The 20,233-nt window shown below is 44.4% G+C and overlaps 1 protein-coding gene across 3 annotated transcripts in view; it reads left to right on the top strand.

Moving 5' to 3' along the window:
- Nucleotides 1–20,233, top strand: part of LIPC (lipase C, hepatic type) — a 151,266-nt gene that overhangs the window by 5,631 nt on the left and 125,402 nt on the right. The window contains exons 2-4 of one of the 3 annotated variants that reach the window (XM_032481089.1): nucleotides 6,919–7,011; nucleotides 10,634–10,729; nucleotides 12,824–12,956. In XM_032481089.1, the coding sequence (XP_032336980.1) occupies nucleotides 6,919–7,011; nucleotides 10,634–10,729; nucleotides 12,824–12,956 (322 nt within the window). The remainder of the gene's footprint in view (nucleotides 1–6,918; nucleotides 7,012–10,633; nucleotides 10,730–12,823; nucleotides 12,957–20,233) is intronic. The other 2 variants (XM_032481090.1, XM_032481091.1) reach the window with 2 other exon arrangements.

Genomic DNA, 20,233 nt, shown 5'->3' with positions numbered 1-20,233 from the left:
ACTGTTGATGAGGACTTAAAATGATACGTTTACTTAACATAGCAGTATACGTGAAAAGGCAAAAAACGTTATGTACATATATTTATAACCTTTGCCTCAGCAATTCCACTTTAAGAAACTTAAGCAAAGGAAGTGATCAGAAATGGGGATCAAGATTTATGCTCAAGTATGTTTATACCAGCATTGTTAATAATAGCAGTATCTTAGACACATGAGAGATAATAAAAAACAATAGAGGATTAAGCCAACAACGCTACATCTATAGAATGCAATATGTCACAGCTGTTTCAAACAATATTTTAAAAGAGAATCTATTGCCACTGAAATATGTCATTAATATGTTGTTAAGACAAGCTATTAAAAAGTTTGTACAGTATGTTTACAGTTGCTTTTTAAAAAATAAACACATAAACAGGAAAATAGTTTGGAGGAATCCGTATGGGAACGTCAGCAGTGCTTATCTCTGCATGGTGGAGTTATGGATCCTCTTTGCAATGTTCTTATTTTTCAATAATACACATTTATTGATTTTATAATAGAAAAAGTTATTAAAAATAAAGCATTTACCAAAGTAAGCTTTGGTTGATTAAAGATTTGACTATAAAATCTAATTATGGAAGAACTTGCAGAAAATTGGAAAAAAAAGTGTTAATCACTGCTCTGGGGGAATTTTAACTTTCTCAGCTTTGAGGCTATTTAAATGATTGCACCATAAAAAAACAAACAAACAAACAAACAAAAAACACTACTAAAGATTTTTTTAAAGAGGGGAAATATTTCTATCAAACATTACAAAGAATTAAAATATATCAAAAATAGCTAATTCAAATATGTTAAATAAAAGTCAAGATTCCAAAAGATACATAGGTAAAAGACAGGACCATTCCCATAAGTGAAAAACAGGAGACAAACAGTGGGGAAATGTTCATTCTCACTAGAAATCAAAGAAATGTAAATGAAAGCAGTCTGAAGATGACAATTTACATATTCAAAAAGAACCCCCCCCCAAAAAATTGAATGCTAATATCCAATGATGGTGAAATTGCCCAGAAATTGACTCATACATTTATTTATAGCTGTATGGTTCCCACCCTTTAGCCAGAAATGTTACCACTAAGAATTTATTCTTAAGAAATTGTTTGGCAAAAGCAGAAAGGTCCCTCTGCATCCTCCTGACTTCTAAATGTTGCAACTCTCAGGGCTCATTCCTTTGACATCTTCTCTTTTCTGTCCGCTCACACAGTTTGGAGGATTTCATCCATATACCCAGAGCTCTCTCCTTGTGGGTCTTCAGGGAGAAAACAGACCCAAGCAGAGATTTCTCTGGGGATTGGAGGATTTTGAAGGCAGTTCTAGGGCTCTGAACTCAGTCAAAGGTGGGGGCAGTGAAGACAGGAGGGGCCAGCAAAAAGGATCAAAGAGATGCCTAAAATAAGCTTCACTGTAAAATTCCTTACATTGTTTATAATTGAACATCCCAGGCTTTATCTGCCAGGGAGTAAGGGTGAGGTCCTCAGGAATTTCCTCACTGCAGTAGCCCTCAGGCCACCAGATCTCAGCTGTCCTTGACCCCAACCTCCCAAGCCTGCAGGAATGATTTTTCCTAGGTAGCCTGTACACATACTGGCTTCCTTGCCGAAGTCCATGCAGGGGAGCAAAATTTGCCACCCCAAAATGTCTCTTGGGTATGCAGATTATTTCGAGCTGAAAACAAAGCCCAAAAGACTCAGGAAGAAATTTTGATCCCCCATAACTGCCTAAAAGAATTTATATAGAGGGCCAGTTTCCAGAACAGTGCTGTCACCAGAGATCTCTGCAAAGAATATGGGCTAATTGTGATGGGCCTGGAGATCAGAGTCTACTCTGTGTCCCACTGTCTCTGTGTGGCCCAGTAAACCTTTGTTTACCAAACACTTGCTTTTCCATCTGTCTCATGTCAATTTATTTCTTAGACCAGCCAGAAGAACCTCAGAGGATAGAGGAAAGTTTCTTCCTCCCCAACACTCATAACCACTTAAGGTGGGCACCTCAGCACTCCTTCTGCGCTTCTAGGAGAGTCCCGACCTGCTAGGAGCCACACCTTTCCCTCTGCTGGTGGCTGATGGCCACCCCGGGACCCTGTGATGATGAGGGATGTCCTGCTCTGAGGTCAGGAAGCAAAATGGCTTGGGTCCCCAAATCACCTAACATCTTTATGTCCCACAAATACACTCACCCCCTTGATACCCCAGCCTGGAGTCTCTAATTCACATGGGTCCTTTTATTGCTTAAGGATGTTTGGCCATTTACCATCCTTATCCTTCATTCTCATGACCTTGTGAGGTCAGAATCACAGGTTTCACTATCCCCACTGTAGAAACATCACAACTTACCCAAGGCAGAAGTGGACTCAAACCCAGATCTTCTACCCTCAAATCCACGTCACTTTCCATGGCACCAAGTGTGGCCCAAAGTGGCTACTGCAACATGTACTAACAGTCTACCATTTCCTTCCTCGTTTATACATTGCATGTGAAAAATGGACAAGGGAAGTTACTTTTCTACCAAGAGTTAAAACAAGCAGTTTTGCTCCAGAGATGATATGATAGCAAAAAGAAAGAGTCCCTAGAGGCAAGAAACCCTGTGTAAATCTGACTGTGTTCTCCCAGCCCCAAGATCCCAATTACACACCGGCTGACCTCTGAGATCTAATCGTCGCCATTTCCTAAGGCATGGAAAGCATGGTTCGCTCTCCAGAGTACCCCCTACCCCAACCCAGCTCAGCCTGACAGTCAGATTAGGTGATAGGAGTGGAATTGTGGAGTGAAAAATGGCACTTTCCACAGTATCACTCCAGTGGCCATAAATTTAAAGGAAGCCTAGACGCAGCAAGATTTCCCTTCTCCTTTCCCTGAACTTTGCCTAGAGGTAACCCTCCTTCCCCAGCCCGGCTCATGCAGAGCCAGCGCTTGCTCCAGTGCCTTCTCCCCTGCAACACGCAGGCTGCTAAGGAAAGGAGAGGGCGCCTCACCTGAACAATCTGGCACTTCCTCAAGGCGTGAGAACTGAAAGCGGGGCCCCGACACGGGTCTCCCTTCCCGGGGCCGCTCGAGAGAATGAGACTGAGTTTGGCTCAGAAGCCAAGGAAACCTTTCTTCTTTGGTTAGAGAAATGGAGACCTGCGAGTTCACAGTCTAGAGTCCACGCTCCCCCGGCAGGCCCGCAGCGGGGCCGCCTCACAGGGCTGGCGACCGCGAGGAGGGGCGCGGGTCTCACGGCGCAGGCGCAGGTGCGAGCCCCCCCCCCTCCCCGCGCCAGACCGCAGCGCCCCGCGCAGCGTCTGCACACGGCCCGCGTGCCAGCTTGAACTGCGGCGTCGTGCGCGGGGCTTCTGCACGAGGCTCGCGAGCCCAGGTGACAGGTGCAGCAGTTTCACATCAGGAACTGCGTGTGAGGCCTCTGCACGAGGCACCCTATGAGGAAGTGAAACTAGTCTAAGTACAATGGAAAAGAAAAAAAAAGATTAGATTTCATTTTATTACTCAGATTCTATTTTTACTTCATGGGAATTGTTAATGGGCTTTTGGTGACAACAGGGTCAAATCCATGCAGGTATCTTGACCTGGAAACATCCAGGAATTCCTTTTTGTAGTTCAAGAGATCCTCTCTCCACCCTACCCAAAGGGAAAAAAATAAACTTCCCAAAGGTAGGTTTGCACCAACTACTCTGGAAAGAGCTGTTTGGTCAATTTTCTCTGGTGCCTGGTACACACTGGCCCCCAGGGCACAGACTCTCGGCCCTTGGACATGACCCCTGGGGTCTGAGGACTCAGACCAGGGATAGACTCACCAGTGAGTTCCTAGTCCTGACTCCTGAGAGTCACCTCTCCAGGCGGTGGGTCCTGTCCCCAGCTCTCCTGGAAGGACCCCCTCTCTGAGGGCCTTTCTCATATTAGAGTCCATTTTCTCTGCCACTGACCTGAGAAAAGGAGCCACATTTTTTCAGTTTAAATTCAGGGTGATGGGAATCACTCAAAAAACAAGATAGCAAAAAAAATTTTTTTTGGAGAGTGCTTTTAAAAATTATTTTATTTAATTTATTTTTTAACAGCAGTACTGGGGATTGAACCCAGGACTTCATGCATGCTAACCATGTGCTCTACCACTGAGCTATACCCTCCCCCTGGAGAGTGGGCTTTTTATTTTTTAATACAAAGGAATGCATAACAACTTATACAGTTTCTTTCAAAATCAAGACCAGAAAGGATAGACCCTCTCTACACTTTTTCTTAAAAACACTATAAATAGTTCCATTCTTTGTTATAAATAGTCAGTTAAATGAGCAGAAAAAGAGAAAGGGAAGGAACATGTAAGGGTAGGAGAAATAAAAAGCTCGATGAAAGACTATAATCAATACAAATAAGAAGAGCCAACAGGTATTGTTCTGGGCACTGTGCTAAGCACCGTTCATGGATTATTCTCATTTATTCTTCCCCTAAACCCTATGAAGTAAAAAAAAAGTACTGTCCCTATTTTAGAGTGGAGAAACTGAGGTACAAAGATTTTAAATAATTATCCTGCTAATGGCGCTAAAAAATGGAGAAGCCAGCAAGGAAATCCAGTCCTCTGTCACAAAGCCCTCACTCAAGAGACAAATACCAAAAGAGACAGCCTTTCCTTGGAAGGAACCTTAACCTGTTATCTTAAAGTTCTGCAGCTGAATACTTCCTTTATCACTTCTTAACAATAGGAATGACATGGAAATTTTGTGCTTCAATAGAAAACCACGCACTCCCCACAAACCACACAACCTTCCTGGGTTAACTGATTCTAGCGTCCACTGCCCTTGAGGCATTTTACAACTGTGTGCATTGTAGATAACTAACAGCAACGTGAAAGGCAGCCTCTGTGCTTTCCTGTACAAGTTCCAGCCACTTCCCTGCCATTTGCCCATTCATTTCAACATCGCTTTATCCACATAAGTTTGTGGGGTTTTTTTCTTCTCCTTTGAATTGGTTATAACATCCTTACCAGCTTCCTCATTAGTGAATTAAACAAAATACTTACCATAGATTCAGTTTTATATCTGAATGAGAGTTATGGTTTTACTTTTTGAAAAAAATATTATGTCTTAACAGAACTATCAAAGCATGTCAAAGCACCTCATTGTTGCCTTCTGCAGGACCCTTCGGCGTGACCTAACCCAAATGGTTTTAAGAGTAACTGGATGACTGTTGCTGGTCTGTAAATCAGGTCTTTTGTAGCACAGTCTTGCCCTAACAATTTCCTGCCAAACACTCTGTTCTGTCCATGCCAAAGATTCATGGGTGAAGACTCCTGTCCCCTCATCTTGGCTGGTCTTTTTCACTGTTGATTGGAGAAAGTTAATCTATGTATAAATTATGTAATTCCATCCCACCATAGTGTCTCCATTACGTCTATGTTCTGCTGTGTTTCATGGGCTGTTTCAGGCTACCTCCAGTAAACAGCTGAGAAAGGCTCTAGAACATTTGTTTTTAAAGTAATAACAATAAACACCTGGTCTACACCTTCATCAGCAGTTCCGGAGCACAACACAACTCCATTTTTTTTTAACCTTAGATCCATTCTCGTGGCCAATTCCTACCGCACTTGGCAGGACTAATTTTTGTTGTGTGTGCTTTGAATTCAGACAAACATGGTTCAGATTTCATTCCACCACTTACTGGAGTGTGGATTTGAATGACTCAGTAACCTCTCTGAGCTTCGGTTTCCCTCTGTGCATAAAGGAAATAATCATACATGCATCATCATGGGATTGTTCCCGAGGCTTCAGTGAGATCTATGGGAGTTGGCCCCTGAACTGTTAACCCCTGACTTCTGGGCCTACCTAGGACTCGATGACTAACCATGACAACAAGATACCCTGTGAAAAATAATGAGTCACTAGCAGCACTCGAAGCAGATCACTGGGAACTGATTTCTTTAGCCAAGGACTTCACTGGCTAACCTCAGAAGGCTTTTAGGAGATGACTGGGTGTTTTGGAGCAAGCACCAACTGCTGCAGGGAGGCTTGGGCCGCTTCGATCTGAGCGATGCCCTAGTCCTGCCTGATAGCGAGAATGAGGACTGTGCCCCTGGCTGCCCCATAGTTGGAAGCACTGGGATCCAGAGAAAGAGAGCTGCTGTGCCAATGGCCTGCCTTCCCCAGCTGTGCCCTTGGTTTGCTGCAATGAGCCAATTCAGTTCATATCTTGGTTGGTCTCCCCGAGGAGCTGAGCATGATCACCTCTCAATAAGCCCAGGCAGCACCTGAAGCAGCTGGAGGATGTAGGCACAGAGTCCATTCTATGCCCACCCTCTTTCCCACAGAGGGGAAAGTCCTTGTCAGACTTTAAGGAGGCAGCAATGGTCTTTATCTGGCTATTCAAAACCAAGTTAAATCTTTACCTCCCTTTGCTTTACAAGCATAATGCAAACAGAGACAAACGGTTTTCCATTCTACTGGAACTATTAACATCATAAAATGCATTGTTGGTTCCAGAGTATCCAGTCACCAAAAAAAGACAGCTCTGGTTTTTGTGTTTTGTTTGTTTGTTTCACTGTTCCACAAAACAGCAGCTGAAATTCTGATAGGGAGAAAAAATGGGCCAGCATAGAGCTGAAAACAGAATTAAGTGTAGAAGGAGACCTCAGTTCTTTGTTCCCTAGCTCTTCACTTCAGATTTTGGGAGTGAGTGAGTATCAGTTTAGAGGGACCTTGAAGTCCTCAGATCCAGTCTACAGAGATTACATAGCCTTACACAAGGAATCTCAGAGTCTCAGTTTTCTCACCTGTAAAATGGAAGAAGTAATTTTTATTTCATTTGTTACAAAAACCAAATGACTCTGAATGTGCCAATAGTTGTTACAAACACATTCCATATAATAACCATTTCACCCTCACACTTCTGTTTACAGATGAGAAAACCCGCACAAAGAGAAGTTACATTATTTGCAGGAGGTCACACAACTAGTCAGAGGCAGAGCCCATGCCGAGGTCACTCTGCAAAGGTTAGTCAATGCAGGCATGATGATCTTGGACGAATACATATCTGCTTGAAATGCTTGAAACACTTCATTCTTTCACAGTTTTAACGTCATCCACAATCTTGTTTTCACCTTTCATGTGTTTACTTGTCTTCAAAAAAAAATAAAAAGTAACAGATAAGGAAAAGGTTAGGCCTCAGGCCAACCCCCTTTCCAGTAAGGCCATGTTCCAAGCCAATTCAAAGAAGTGTCCGGACTTGTTTTTACTGTAATCCCACATGGTACAAGAATGTCCACACAGATCGATCTGTGACCCAATAAAAGATTGTTCATTTTTCTGGTAGCAGCCTGGCTCCAATCAGGTGTAGGAGAGGAGAGTTATGTTCCAAGGACTTGACCCTGCACACTTCACAGATTTCTTGTAGGGAGTGGAGTGGGGTTGAGGTGTAGGAAAGAAAGCTCAGTGCAGTCCTGAGAAAAGCCAGAGATTAAGTGGTTAAGAAATCACACCCTGGACTCAGGTGGCCCTGATTTCCCCTACCTCAGGTTTTTCCTGGTAAAATACAGTTTTTCCCTAGTTCTTCATCTCTTAAATCCCAACTGTAAAATGAGAGACATAATAGCAGCAATCGAAAACTTACTGTTTCCACTGCCCTTTCCTTGGAACTCCACCAAGAGCCTGCCATTCTCAGCTATCCCCGGTGTCTGATGAGGAAAGCAAGAAAAGCTGATTTGAGAATATAAAACCCTGTTTCTCTCACCACAAAATGTCACCTTGATCTCCTGGCTTCTCCCTTCTGGGACTTGCTCTCTTTATCTCTATAAAATATTTTTTCTCCTGATTAACTTTCTTATCACCATTACACTAAAAGAAAAGGTTACATCCAGGTCATCAAAGCCCAGCCTCTTGAAATCTCTATTTCTTCAAGAAGCTTTTCAAATTAAAAGAGAGCATGAACTGGGCAATTCTTAGGGATCTGGTTATAAGACCTTTAAGTTTTGTTTTTTCTAGTGGAGGTACTGGGGATTTGAACCCAGGATCTCACGTGTACTAAGCATGCACTCTATCACTGAGCAATACCCCCCCCCAACCGCTGAGACCATTATAATTTTGGATTGAGGATTGCAGACAAGAGCGAGCCCTGGGCTCTACCACTGTGGGCAACGTGGATAACTTAGCTGGAGGCGCCAAGGGTCATGTTCATGGGAAGTGAAGGGTCCTGCAGTAGCTGCTGAGCTTTCTGGAGTGTGGAGATGACTCGATCCCACTAATGGATCTGCTGACTGCTCCAGTGCTTTGATGAGATCCCCTGACCCCAGTCAAGTCCCTGAGGCTCAGGGGCCACCGTGTCCCTCTACAGCAGTCTTCACCCATTTTTTTAATTATGTTGAGACATGTTCCCTCTATACCCACTTCGGTGAGAGTTTTTATCGTAAATGGGTGTTGAATTTTATCAAATGCTTTTTCTGCATCTATTGAGATGATCATGTGGTTTTTGTCCTTTCTCTTGTTGATGTGATGTATCACATTGATTGATTTGCGTATGTTGAACCACCCTTGTGTCCCTGGGATGAACCCCACTTGGTCATGATGTTAATCTTTTTTATGTGCTGTTGGATTCTATTTGCTAATATTTTGGTGAGGATTTTTGCATCTATGCTCATCAGTGATATTGGTCTGTAATTTCACCCATTTTTAGTGAAGCACCTTTATCAGTTTGAAAAAATTTTTGAATTCTCCCCCAAAATATATGGGTATATTTATCTGCTTATAAGTTATATAGCATTAATATATTACATAGTACTATATACAAATGTTATAGTGTAAGTATATTATAAACATTATATATACATAAACAAAATTTTCTAAGGTGGTGTCAGTCTGTTTGGGCTGCTATAAGAGCATAGCATAGACTGGGTGGCTTATAAAATGTATCTCGCACAGTTCTGGGGGCTGGAAGTCCAAGATCAAGGCACCTGCAGAGTTGGTGTCTGACGAGGAACTCAGAGATGGCCATATTCTCATTGTAACCTCACAGGGAGGAAGGGGCGAGGGATCTGTTTGGGGTTCCTTTCATATGGGCACTAGTCCCATTCATGGGCTCTGGCCTCGTGACCTAATCACCTCCCAAAGGCTCCACCTCCATCTACCATCGCCTTGGGGGCTAGGTTTCAACCTATGAATTTTGGGGGGACACAAACATTCAGCCTCTAGCAGGTAGTGTAAGAGAAATCTGAAAGACCTATCATTTTCCTCTTGTGCCCCAACAGATCATTCAAGCGTCACCCTGAGGCAATGGTTCTCAAAACTGTGGGTGACCAGGAATAATCCGGAGGACTTGTTTAAAATGCAGGTTGTCTGGGCCCCAGCCCTAGAAGTGCCCATTCACTGTTCTTGGGACGGGCCTGTGGCTCCCCTCTTCCTGAGCTCGAGGACTGACTCTGATTCCAACCCTCAGTCAGATTTGGGAACCACTGATCCAGACCATTCTGTTTTCCTAACCTTTTCATTTTTGGCTAAAATTTTATCACTGTGGTCTTGCTGTTTATCTACCTCCTGGACACTCTCTTGACCCCCTACATGAATTAAATGCTATAAAAATAATTAGAATAGTTGCCATTTATCATCTCCTGCTTGCCACGATTGCTATGGGCTTTACCCCTTCACCTCACCTCCTTTAACCTGATCAGGTAAATACACCTAGTCCCACTACACAGACAAAAATTCTAGAGCTCAGATCACTAATGTCCTACTCTAGGTCACCCAGTCAGTAAGTGATAGGCCAGGGACCTTAACCTAGATCTTTCTAACTCCAGAGCCTGGACTCTTGACTACTAAGCATATTGCCTACAAAATAAATCACTATAATTTATTGAAATTCTACTCTGAACAAAGCACTCGGCTGGGCACTTCACGTACAAATTTCCAACACTCATGACAGACCCATGCTTGCAGAGGTGTGAATCTCAGTCCACAGATTCTGATGTGGAAGAAATATCATTATTTTCTATAACCCATCTGAATTATGACTCCAAACTCCTATTTTTCAAGCCCTCCTGGATTCCTTCACCCTACTCCCCCTGCCAGTTTGAGACCAGACACAATACCCAGGCCTGGGGTTAGGGGTGAGCAGCTGGTCCTCTGCCATTAGTCCACATAGGGGACCACTGACTGAGGGGCTGGTCCTCCCCATCTACATGACCTGTCGGCACCAGAGACTCCCTGTTGCCCCCACCCGATGCCAGGCACAGGGGCATCTTTTGCCCCACTGCTGACACACTCACAGACGTTTCCTCTTTGGCTTCTTACTACCTCTGGAAGCAAGGAACCGTCCCCCTCTGTCCCATAGACAAATGTCCCCCTCCCCTACCCACTTGCAAAGCCCAGCAGACTCTCCTTCTAGTGATGGGGAGGTAAGGGTACTCCTCCCTTCACATCCCTTTAAAACATGTTTAGCTATTTGCTTCTCTTTGTTGGTTGGAATTCACTTACCCTAGGTCCTAAGGTTGAGAAGACAAAGATTTAGCCTTCTCTCTACTTTACCCTTTGTAAGAGGGAGGGAGAGTGTGCAGCAGAGGTTGGGAGAAGTATATTAAGTTGACACCTCAAAATACTATCTCCAGCTCATGGTATCTTATTTTACAGGTGAGGAGATGGAATTCATTAAGGTTAAATAACATTTTGCAGCTAGCTGATAGTAAACCCCGGATCCCGGAGGCACTCGGATTCACTGGTATCTTGGTGAGTTAATCTGCAGGCTGAGATGGGGGCACAGTTGGTTCCCGGCAGTACCCAGAGGACAAAAGATGAGGTGGACCCAGGGGAGAGGAGCCCAAAGTGCATAGTCAGCTGGTTTTAGGTTCCAACTTTCTGGGAAATAAGAAGTGGAAACTTTAGTTCCTGCTTAACCGTGCAAAGTAGGATGGAGCCAGCCAAGGAGCCAGGGCAGAAGTCTCTGCTCAGAAATGATGCATCTGACCAGATGGTCCCCATGGTGCAGTCTTCTGGAAGGAGGTGCAGCCACAGGACAGCACAGTGTTAAGGTTTGCCCTAGGGTCAGCCTGTCCAAACTGCTGGTGGCTTCAGATGGTCTTGTCAGTCACTTTCATATAGGCAATGGTCACCACGTTACCCAATTGCCTACCCAATATTTCCACTTGGATGTCTAAGAGGCATCTCAGACTCCACGTGGCCAAATCTGAATTCCTCATCTTCCCACTCACCAAACCTGCTCCACTCACAGCCTTTCCCACCTCAGCTGATATCAACAGCACTGTCCCTCTTGCTCAAGCCAAAATCCTTGAAGTCATCTTCTACCCCTCTCTTTCTCCACATCCCAGGATTCAGAAAATCCTGTTGCAACTACCTTCAAAACATATCAGCACCCATCCACCACTCCCCAGTTCTACTCTTACCATGCTGAACCAAGCCACCAATAGCAATAGATCTCCCCCACGTGTACCCCTGCTCACTAATAATCTGTTCCTAGCCTTGCAAACTAGAATGGTCCTCACAAATGTAATACAAAACCGTGTCACTCTTCTGCTCAGGCTGGTTCCCCGTATCTCATGTGAAAGCCCAAGTCCTTATGATGACGTCTCCCTAATCACTGACCTCCGTGCAATCTGTGGAACATATCAGGCATGCTTCTGTCTCAGGGCCTTTGCACTGGCTGCACTGGCTGTTCTGGCCGCCTAAAGCTCTCAAGATGTTCACAAGGGCAGCTCCCTCAAACGCTCGCTCAAAGTGCAACTTTCTAACAAGGCTCACCTTGACTATTCTATTTAAAATCACTACCTCCTCCAACCCCCTTAACTCAGTCATACTTTTCCTTTTTCTGTAGCTCTGATTGCATTCTACCAATCTACATCATCTCTTACTTATTATGTCTATTATCTGACACCTCCCATCCCCAATGGTACATAAGCTCCACAAGGACAGGAATCTTGGTCTGTTTTGTTCACTTGCATATCCCAAGTGCCTAGAACAGTGCCTGGCACATCGTAGGTATGCAAAAAACCAAAAATAAACAAACAAAAAAACTGAACAAATGAATAAAGTTTAAGTAAAATAGAGACCCAAAGAACACTATAAGAGCCATACACAGAAACATTTTCCCTGCCTGGTTCTGCTGCGTGTCCTTACTTCTCAGTCCTCTACACAGCTGGAGCATTAATTAACACGGAGGAGGAAACAGGATGTTTACTCCAGGGGCCCCCGGAAAAGGCATCCAGTTCTGCATCTTTGCTCCTCCATCAGCCCCTTCTTACACTAAGGTTAGAGGTTTTCTGCCACTTTCAGCTCTAGAAATATTGCCCACAACTCTCTGACCCCAGGCACCAGCAATTTTGCCCAATTCAACAGAAAACAGACCCTCTGGGCTCTCCTCATAGCAGAGTCTTTTTCTTTCTCTGGGCTTAGCCTGCAGTTTGAAACACCGCTGGCAAGAGCCTGCCTCCCCTTTGCAGTGCTGTCAGAGAGAGACTTAGGCAACCATGTGGGAGCCACCTACCCCTGACCTTTGACAGCATTTCCAAGCACAACACATTAACCTTAAATTGATTAATTTGGAACTATGACCTTGGCCCGAGAAGGTTAGAGTACATGACAAGATATTTTAGTTTCAAAATGTATCAGAATTGAAAACAAAAACAAACCCTTTGGTAAATCAACCTTTTTTTTTTTTTTTTTTTTTTTTTTTTTGGTATGAGATATAGTCAGATTTGGGATTACAGGTAGCGAGGAAAGTGAACACTAGAAAACGTGTTTAGAAGGTTAATTATTAATGAGCAGTCTTCCCTAACAAAGTATCAATAGGCAATCTGGTCTCTTTAGCTTCAGAAATTAGCAAGAAGACCTCGGACCCTGGCTGAGACAGGAAACATGGAAAATCCCCTGTGTGTCTCTATTTTCTTGATTTTGTGCATCTTTATCCAGTCAAGTGTCCATGGACAAAGCCTGGAACTAGGTAAGAGCCTACCTTTTCTCCGGAGATGGGCATGGATTTTCTTTTTTAAATGTTTGTCACAACGAATGTAAGTGTTCTTGACTGTGTGGGACAGAGCTTGCTTTGTAGCATACCAGGTAGTTCTGTCGGTGGCACCCCAGGTCACAAGGGACCTGTAGCCGTTTGTAAGCAGGATTGAAATTGTAGGAAACCACTCTGGGAGTAGAAGTCTTCTCAAAGCGCTTGCAGCTAGCAATGAAGTCTCTCGCAAATCCAATTCAGAAATAGTCAGGCTGAGGTTTCTTTGGTGGAGAATACTCTGAAGGAGTTTCAGATCTTTCTGAGAGTTAATTTGGCGTCTAATTTGCAGTTGAGGGGCACAGCTTGCAATGAAATGCTCTGCCTTGCTGAGACTGTCTAACTGCTGGCTCTTTCAGAAGAGCCCTCTTTCCAGTCAGGCCTAAAGCAGAGCTATCACTGCACGTTTTCCAGACTTGGCCTTTTCTGCCAAAGTTTTACTCTGCGACTGAGGAATCCAATAGCAATCACGTCTGTTTGGTCTCTAAGTTCACAAACTAGACTGATGGCCAAAGAGATCCAAATGCTTGATCAGGTGGGTGAATTCCAGTTTCCTGGCTAAGCAGCGCGTTGAATTGATCAATGATGCATATGATGTGAACTGGACTGTTTGGTCAAATGACACTGGCGTTTGGGACATTGTTTTTGTGCTGGTTACTGATGAGGGGCTAGAAACTCTAAGGGAGAGGCTTAGATTTTTCTTTCCTCCAAGACTATGCCTGGAGGGACTTCCAAAAAGAATTAGGAGCTTACTACTCAAAGATGTACCTGAAAATTCCAAAACCTTTTTTTCTCCTTTAAGAAAAAGGACTGTTCTTTGTATTTCACTATTATTTTGTATCCTAGGCCAGTTGATAACTTACTAGCAGTATTTATTATCACCATCCACTGAGCATTCTGCATGTCAACCACAGTGCTAGTTACTTTCCATACATCTCACTCATAAAGCCATGTCCAAAAAAGATAATAATAACTTAGAGCCATGCAGGCAGAACTGCTGATGAACTTTATTCCCTGTGTTCGCAGGGATATTGCTGAAGAGGCTTTCCTGCCCTTTGGCCCAGAATGTTTTTGTTAATTTTTTAGTGAAGTATAACATATATCTAGAAAAGCGCTTACGTAGTAAGCACTCAATGAATTTCCACAATTTGAGCCAGCATCCCAGAAGCCTCCCTTGCATACCCTTGTGCCTTAATATAGATTATCTTGCTTTTTGTGGGGAGCTTTTCAGTGACGTAAACATACCGTATGTGCTCTTTTGTTTCTGGCTTCTTTCATTCAACATCACGTTGGTAAGGTCCACCCACGCGGCTGCACGTGGTGGGACTTGTTCATTCCAGTCCCTGCAGCCTTCCGCTGTGCGCGTATACCTCCCTTGCCTCATCCGTTCTGCTGCTGACTGGTCCAGACTCTGTTTCAGTAGAGGCTTGGGAGCTGGAAGCCATTAGAGCCAAGGTGAAGATTGAAAAGCAGGACAGCCTTTCCCAGTTGCCAGGTATCGTCCAGATTTCCCTCAGCAAATCCCATGCTGGTCAGCTACTGCTTTCCCAGGATCTTAGTTTGTCCAAAAGCTGAGGGAAGCAGCCACAGTTAGTGGGCGGGTTCCTCGGGGATGAGGATCAGAGTCAGGGGGCCTCCTGCTCCCTTGAGAGCAGAATGTCTCGACAGAATTCCTTCTGCAGGGGGTGGACCAGATCAGTGTGCACGAGGCTGGTGCGACGTCTTCTTGGGCTGCTGCAGGGAAGCAAGCATTCCACAGTGGCGCCCCAGAAGTCTGAGTATCTATACCTCATAGGATAGTTTTACAAACCACACCCCCCCCCCAGGGACATTTGGCAATGTCCAGAGACAGTTTTGGTTGTCACTACTGGGGACAGAGTGCTGTTGGCATGTAGTGGCGAGACACAAAGGATGCTGTTAAACATCCTACAATGGACAAGATACTCCCACAGCTATGAATTATTCAGGACAAAATGTCAACAGAGCCGAGGCTGAGAATGCTTGGTCTATACCAAGATCCAACTATCACCAGTCAGGGGCCAGGAAGGACTTCCTCCTCCACCACGGCCCTCCCAGCTTACTATTTTTTTTATTTATTATTAGTGACATTGCTAATGGACCCACTAATGTACTGTGCATCCAGTACATGCCGGACACGGCACAAACATTTCATCCCACCCTCTCCTGTGGTCAAGTCAGCCAGCAGCAAAGCGACTTCCCGTGGCTGTTCAGGGCAGAGCAGGGAGAGGCACCTAGAGCTTGGTCTGCCTTCCTGAGGCTACAGGCATCTCCCACCATTGTGCTCACGTCCAGTGGTTTGACAGCCAGAGATCCATTCCTAGAAATGCATTCTGCTTGCTTCCTCCCACAGGGGAGGTAGATTCAGGCAATGTCCGCCCATCAGCACCAAGGGAACAGGAGACGGTGAGCCTCCTGAAACCCCCAGGACACAGAGCTACCATCACCCTCACCCCCAGACCTCACTGCCTGAGGTCCACGCTCACCTCACTGGTGTGGCCGGTGGCGAGGGGCAACGCTGCTTCAAATGCTGGCAACTGCTCCTAGACCCTGGCAGCCCTCACCTTCTAGTGGTACCCCCCCAGTGGTGTCCACCACCATTACCTACAGGTGCCTACCCCATCCCTCCAGTCCCAGCCACAGCTTCCAAATCCTGGGAGCAGCCAAAGCCCATCCGTTCCGTCACTCACTCATTTAACAAGTGTGCAAAGGCATCTGCCGTGTCTAAGGCAGTGCGTTAGTACAGCAGTTCTCAAAGCTTCTGGTCCCGGGACACCATTACATTCTCAAAAATTATTTAAAATTTCAAACAGCTCTTTTTTATATCGAATACAGCTATGAGTATTTACCAGATTGGAGACTAAAACCGAGAACATTTTAAAATTTTGATGCTTTTAAAAACAACATACTCATCATGTTAACATGTATAACATGATATTATGAGAAATAACTTGTATTTTCTAAACAACAACAAAAAAGTGAGTCAGAAGAGGGACATTGGTTCACAAAGAAATTTTGCTAATTTCTTTAATGCCTGGCTTAGTGGAAGTGGCTAGATCTTCTCACCTGCTTCTGTGCTGACTCTGTTGTGACACGTTGCTTCATTTGAAGTGTGTGAAGAAAATCAGCCACACGTACAGGAAAAGGGAGGACATCCTCAGAGACCCACCTGGGCCCACACTCAGAGCTGCCGCATTTGTGCAGGAGATACACGGTGCAACTGTGGACTACACCAGCAGTCCCTGCCCCCAGCTAGCTTACTGTCACGTCACCGGTGGACGTGGGAGTGGGGAGGTGGGAGCTGCCCACCCTAAAAGCTGGCAATAAAGAGGTCATTGTCCATAGAGACTGTAAAACGATTAATACAACCTACTAAAAGCTGGTCTCTCTTTCATTATCACAATTCTACATAATGCTGGCGATAAAAAAAAAAATAAAACCCCCTCTCCGCAAAAATAGTTTTTTGGTCAAAGCTGTAAACAACTTCTGTGGTTACTGTTGAGTTTTTTTTAACATATATGTAAACTCCAAATGATCGCAGTTTTATTCTTTCTTTAATTAATGTTCTCCATCGACATCAATTTAGAGAACTCCCAGTTGTGCAGCTGGCCCCTAATATTAGTGGACTGTGGCACGTGCTCGTTGCAAATGTCTAATGGTTCAGAATCCTCCCAACTCACTTTGGTCATTTTATGTCTCCAAATCCCATAGTGCTTACTGCCTGTTTTTGCATTAACAGCAGATTCAAAATTTAAAATGATACCATAGTGATTGTAAAGACAAAGAAACAGAACCTGAGAACTTCAATTCTGTTATCCTATGTGACCACTTAAGAGTTTTTCATGTTTAAAAGTTAAAAACAGTCAAACAGATTTTACAGTGAACTGCGGGGTGTAATATTTTGTTTGGTAAGTCAAAATTTTGGTTCTTGCAGGAAATACTTCTAATGAACTTGAGTATCTTTAGAGTGGAAATGTATTCTTTTTCAAATTGTTCATTGCTTTAAAACTAAAGAACAAGTCAAGAAAATAGTGATTGTTACTTATTTTCACATGAATGTTACTGAAAATAACCCTGTCTTACAGAGCAGAGGGGTATTAAAACAACCTGTTCTAGGGTTTCAAATACATAAGGTATACCATGGAGTCTAATAAAGGAGGTAAGACATGAAAACTAGAACAATGGGTCAGAGGCCAGTCAGTCCAGCAGGGAGTGGGGTTACTATAGTAAGGTAAACAGCGGGTGCCTGGGGCTCACACTCGGGCGCCAGGCTGAGGGCAAGGAGACAAACTCTGTCATTCCGACCCTGGAGGATTCAGGGTGCGGCCAGGCTTCCCAAGAGAGGGTGCGATTCTGAGCATTGCCACAAGGTAGCGCAGTGATGTCTCAGCTGCTTCAGGGTTTCAGGAGAGGATTCGGGTTTGGGAGAACCCAAGTTTCCGGATGACTGAAAAACTCAGGGCTACTGGCAAACGTCCCTTTTTCTCTCTGTTTATGACTCTATTTCCTGAAACAGCCACAGTTTCAGTGTTTCTACCGTGGGATCTTTGGGGGAGGGATGGGAAGAAGTAAAGAGAAGGTGTACTGCTTGGAAGGGGAGGCCTCCTGTCTGTCCGCAGCATTTTCACCTCCACCTGCACAAGTTCACCTCCAGGGGCCTGGTGAAGTAAATTCTGGCACAGCACTGGACGGCGTATTGTGGCACCATTACAAACAGTTCTTATGGCGACGTAAAAACGGCAACATTGACCAGTGTTTTCATTCCAAGTCTAAGTGGGGCAAAAGCAGTGTGCCTAACTGTGTGTGTCTTGTGAGCACATGTGTGGTTGAGGGAAAAAGCACTAGAAGAAAATGTACCTACGTGTTCAGACTTCAGTTGAGTTTACATCTAAATTTTTGTCTCTTCTCAATGTTATGCAATGTAGTGTGTATACAGTATATTTACCTTAATGATTTGAATACTTTAAAAATTTACATCAAAATCATAAAACAAAGGGGTTTGAACTAGTCAGACGTTCTCGAGCTTTAGGGCATATCAGAAACTTATTAAAATAAGATTTTATTAAATCTCCTTTATTTACAAAATAAACAAATTCTATTAAATTGATTAAATAAATAAATCTTATTAAAATAAGATTTCTGGGTCCCATCTGCAAGTTTCTAACTCAGTGGGCCAGGGTGGGTCCATGAATCTGCATTTCTGAAGTTCCCAAGTGCTGTGCTACAGGTATGGGGACGACAGCTTGAGAACCACAAGAAAAACAAAAAATAGCCAGTTAATGGTAAAACATTGACTTGACTTGAACCCAGGTCTCCGGACTTCCAAGCTTAAAGCTCTTCCCTCAGAAAAAATGCAAGCTTTCAGGACAAAGCTGGCTTTCATTTCTCAGTCCCCTGGAGCGGAGAGGGATCTCAATGGCTATTGATCCTGAATATTGACCTCTCAGGAGTAGCCATATCCCAAATAATATAAAACCCTGAGACAGTCACAAGTTATTCCTCCAAAATAAAATATCATCATGTTGGGAAAAAAAAAATTCCCAAGCTGAGACTTACTTGTAATTGGTAGAAAAACACTAATTGCAAAAAATGAACCAACCATATTCACTAAAGCACAGCTTGGCAGGCCTGAAACTAGGATCAAGGAAATTCTTTTCATATGAGCTGGGCATGACCAAAAGCTGGGCAGAGCCTGGGAGTCTCAGTTAACGAGGCCTGGCCTTTCTGTGACTGCGAAAAACTTTCCAGTGACAAATGTTCCAGCATCCTTGTCCCAAGAGAAAACAAAATAGCAAAAACAACATACTGCTTTATACTGAAACATAAGGTCAACCACAGCAAATTACAGCATCTATTAACCACCCTTCTGTGTACCAGGACCCATGGTTAGTACAAAAGCATATTCCTGAGGTTGCAAAAGCGAAAAAGCATGCTTCCACTTATCAACGAGCTTCCCAACCAAATGTCAGGGCGCCAACAGCCAGCCGTGAGACTGTGTGTGTGTGTGTGTGTGTGTGTGTAGGTTAGAGATTGGAAGAGGTGTAATTCCAACATAGCGTGATAAGTGCACAATTAGGTACAAAATATCACAAGGTGTTGAGGCAGGAAAGGTTAGCAAAGAAGGCTTTATAAAGGAAGTGATGGGTGAGTGGACTCTTGAAGGAGAGGTGGAAGGATGCAGCAGGCAGAAGGAAAAGCATGAACCAGTCTTGGAGGCTTGAAAATGGATAATGGAATTGGGAATCCCCTGGCAAGTTTGCTACAGCCCAGGGCCAAGGGTGAGGGCTTCAGAGGACATGGTACTGAGTTTGGCCCTCACCCTGGAAGCAGAAGGGCCACCACTGAGGTTGGTGTTTGGAAAAGGGAGGGGCTGGGCTGCTGGCTGCCTTTCCTGCTGGGTGGGTGGCTTTCTCTCCCAGCCTGGCTGAAACCCCAGCCACTCCCTGGCAGAAAACAATGTTATCAGCAGGAAAAGGTGGGGGTGGGGCTCAGAAGTCACCAGCTCTGCAGCCTTACCTGGCTGGTACCCACAGATCTTCTTCTCACGGGGGCCCCAGCCCATGGGCAAGTCTATTTGAAGTTTTCTTGTTAGAGTGTTATTCCTAACTCTAAATGGTAGGATTTATACCAATGAAAACTGAGTCAGAAATACATAATAGAGGCCTGAATTGGAATCTGCTATTTAAGAAGCATCTTCTTCCAAGTCTGAAAAGAGAACCCTTTGGAAATTCCACATCATACTGGTTTAGACACCTACAGCAATTTCAACTTTAAAACCTCATTCTCACCTGCGTGATATCACTTGATTCTCACAATATCCCTGTAAAGAATATTGGGCAGGTGTCCTTATGCCCATTTTATAGATGTAAAAGTTCACCAACTGAAAGCCACTAGGAACACACCCGGAGTCAGATGAAAGCTAGGATTATTTGGCTTACTGCAGCAAGGTGAGGGTGCACCCCAGAGCACCCTGAGGGTGTCCCTGCCTGAGGAGCTGAGAGGGGTTTTCTGAGAAGACTGGGGCTCGTGCTGGCTAAGACTAAGGAAGGGCTGGGGAACCAGAGGCGATTCTGCAGGGCAGCTACCCTCACCACCATACCGCCACTGCTGCACAGCAGGGGTAATTCTGGATGGGATTCTGTCAAAGGGGGAGGGGGCCACTCAGTGACCCGGTATCTAAATAATTTAATGATTAATTGCTG

Source organism: Camelus ferus, chromosome 6 (assembly GCF_009834535.1).
Source record: "Camelus ferus isolate YT-003-E chromosome 6, BCGSAC_Cfer_1.0, whole genome shotgun sequence".
Classification (NCBI taxonomy): domain Eukaryota; kingdom Metazoa; phylum Chordata; class Mammalia; order Artiodactyla; family Camelidae; genus Camelus; species Camelus ferus.
The sequence above is the reverse complement of the archived record's forward strand: the minus strand, read 5'-3'. Positions and strand labels throughout refer to the sequence as shown.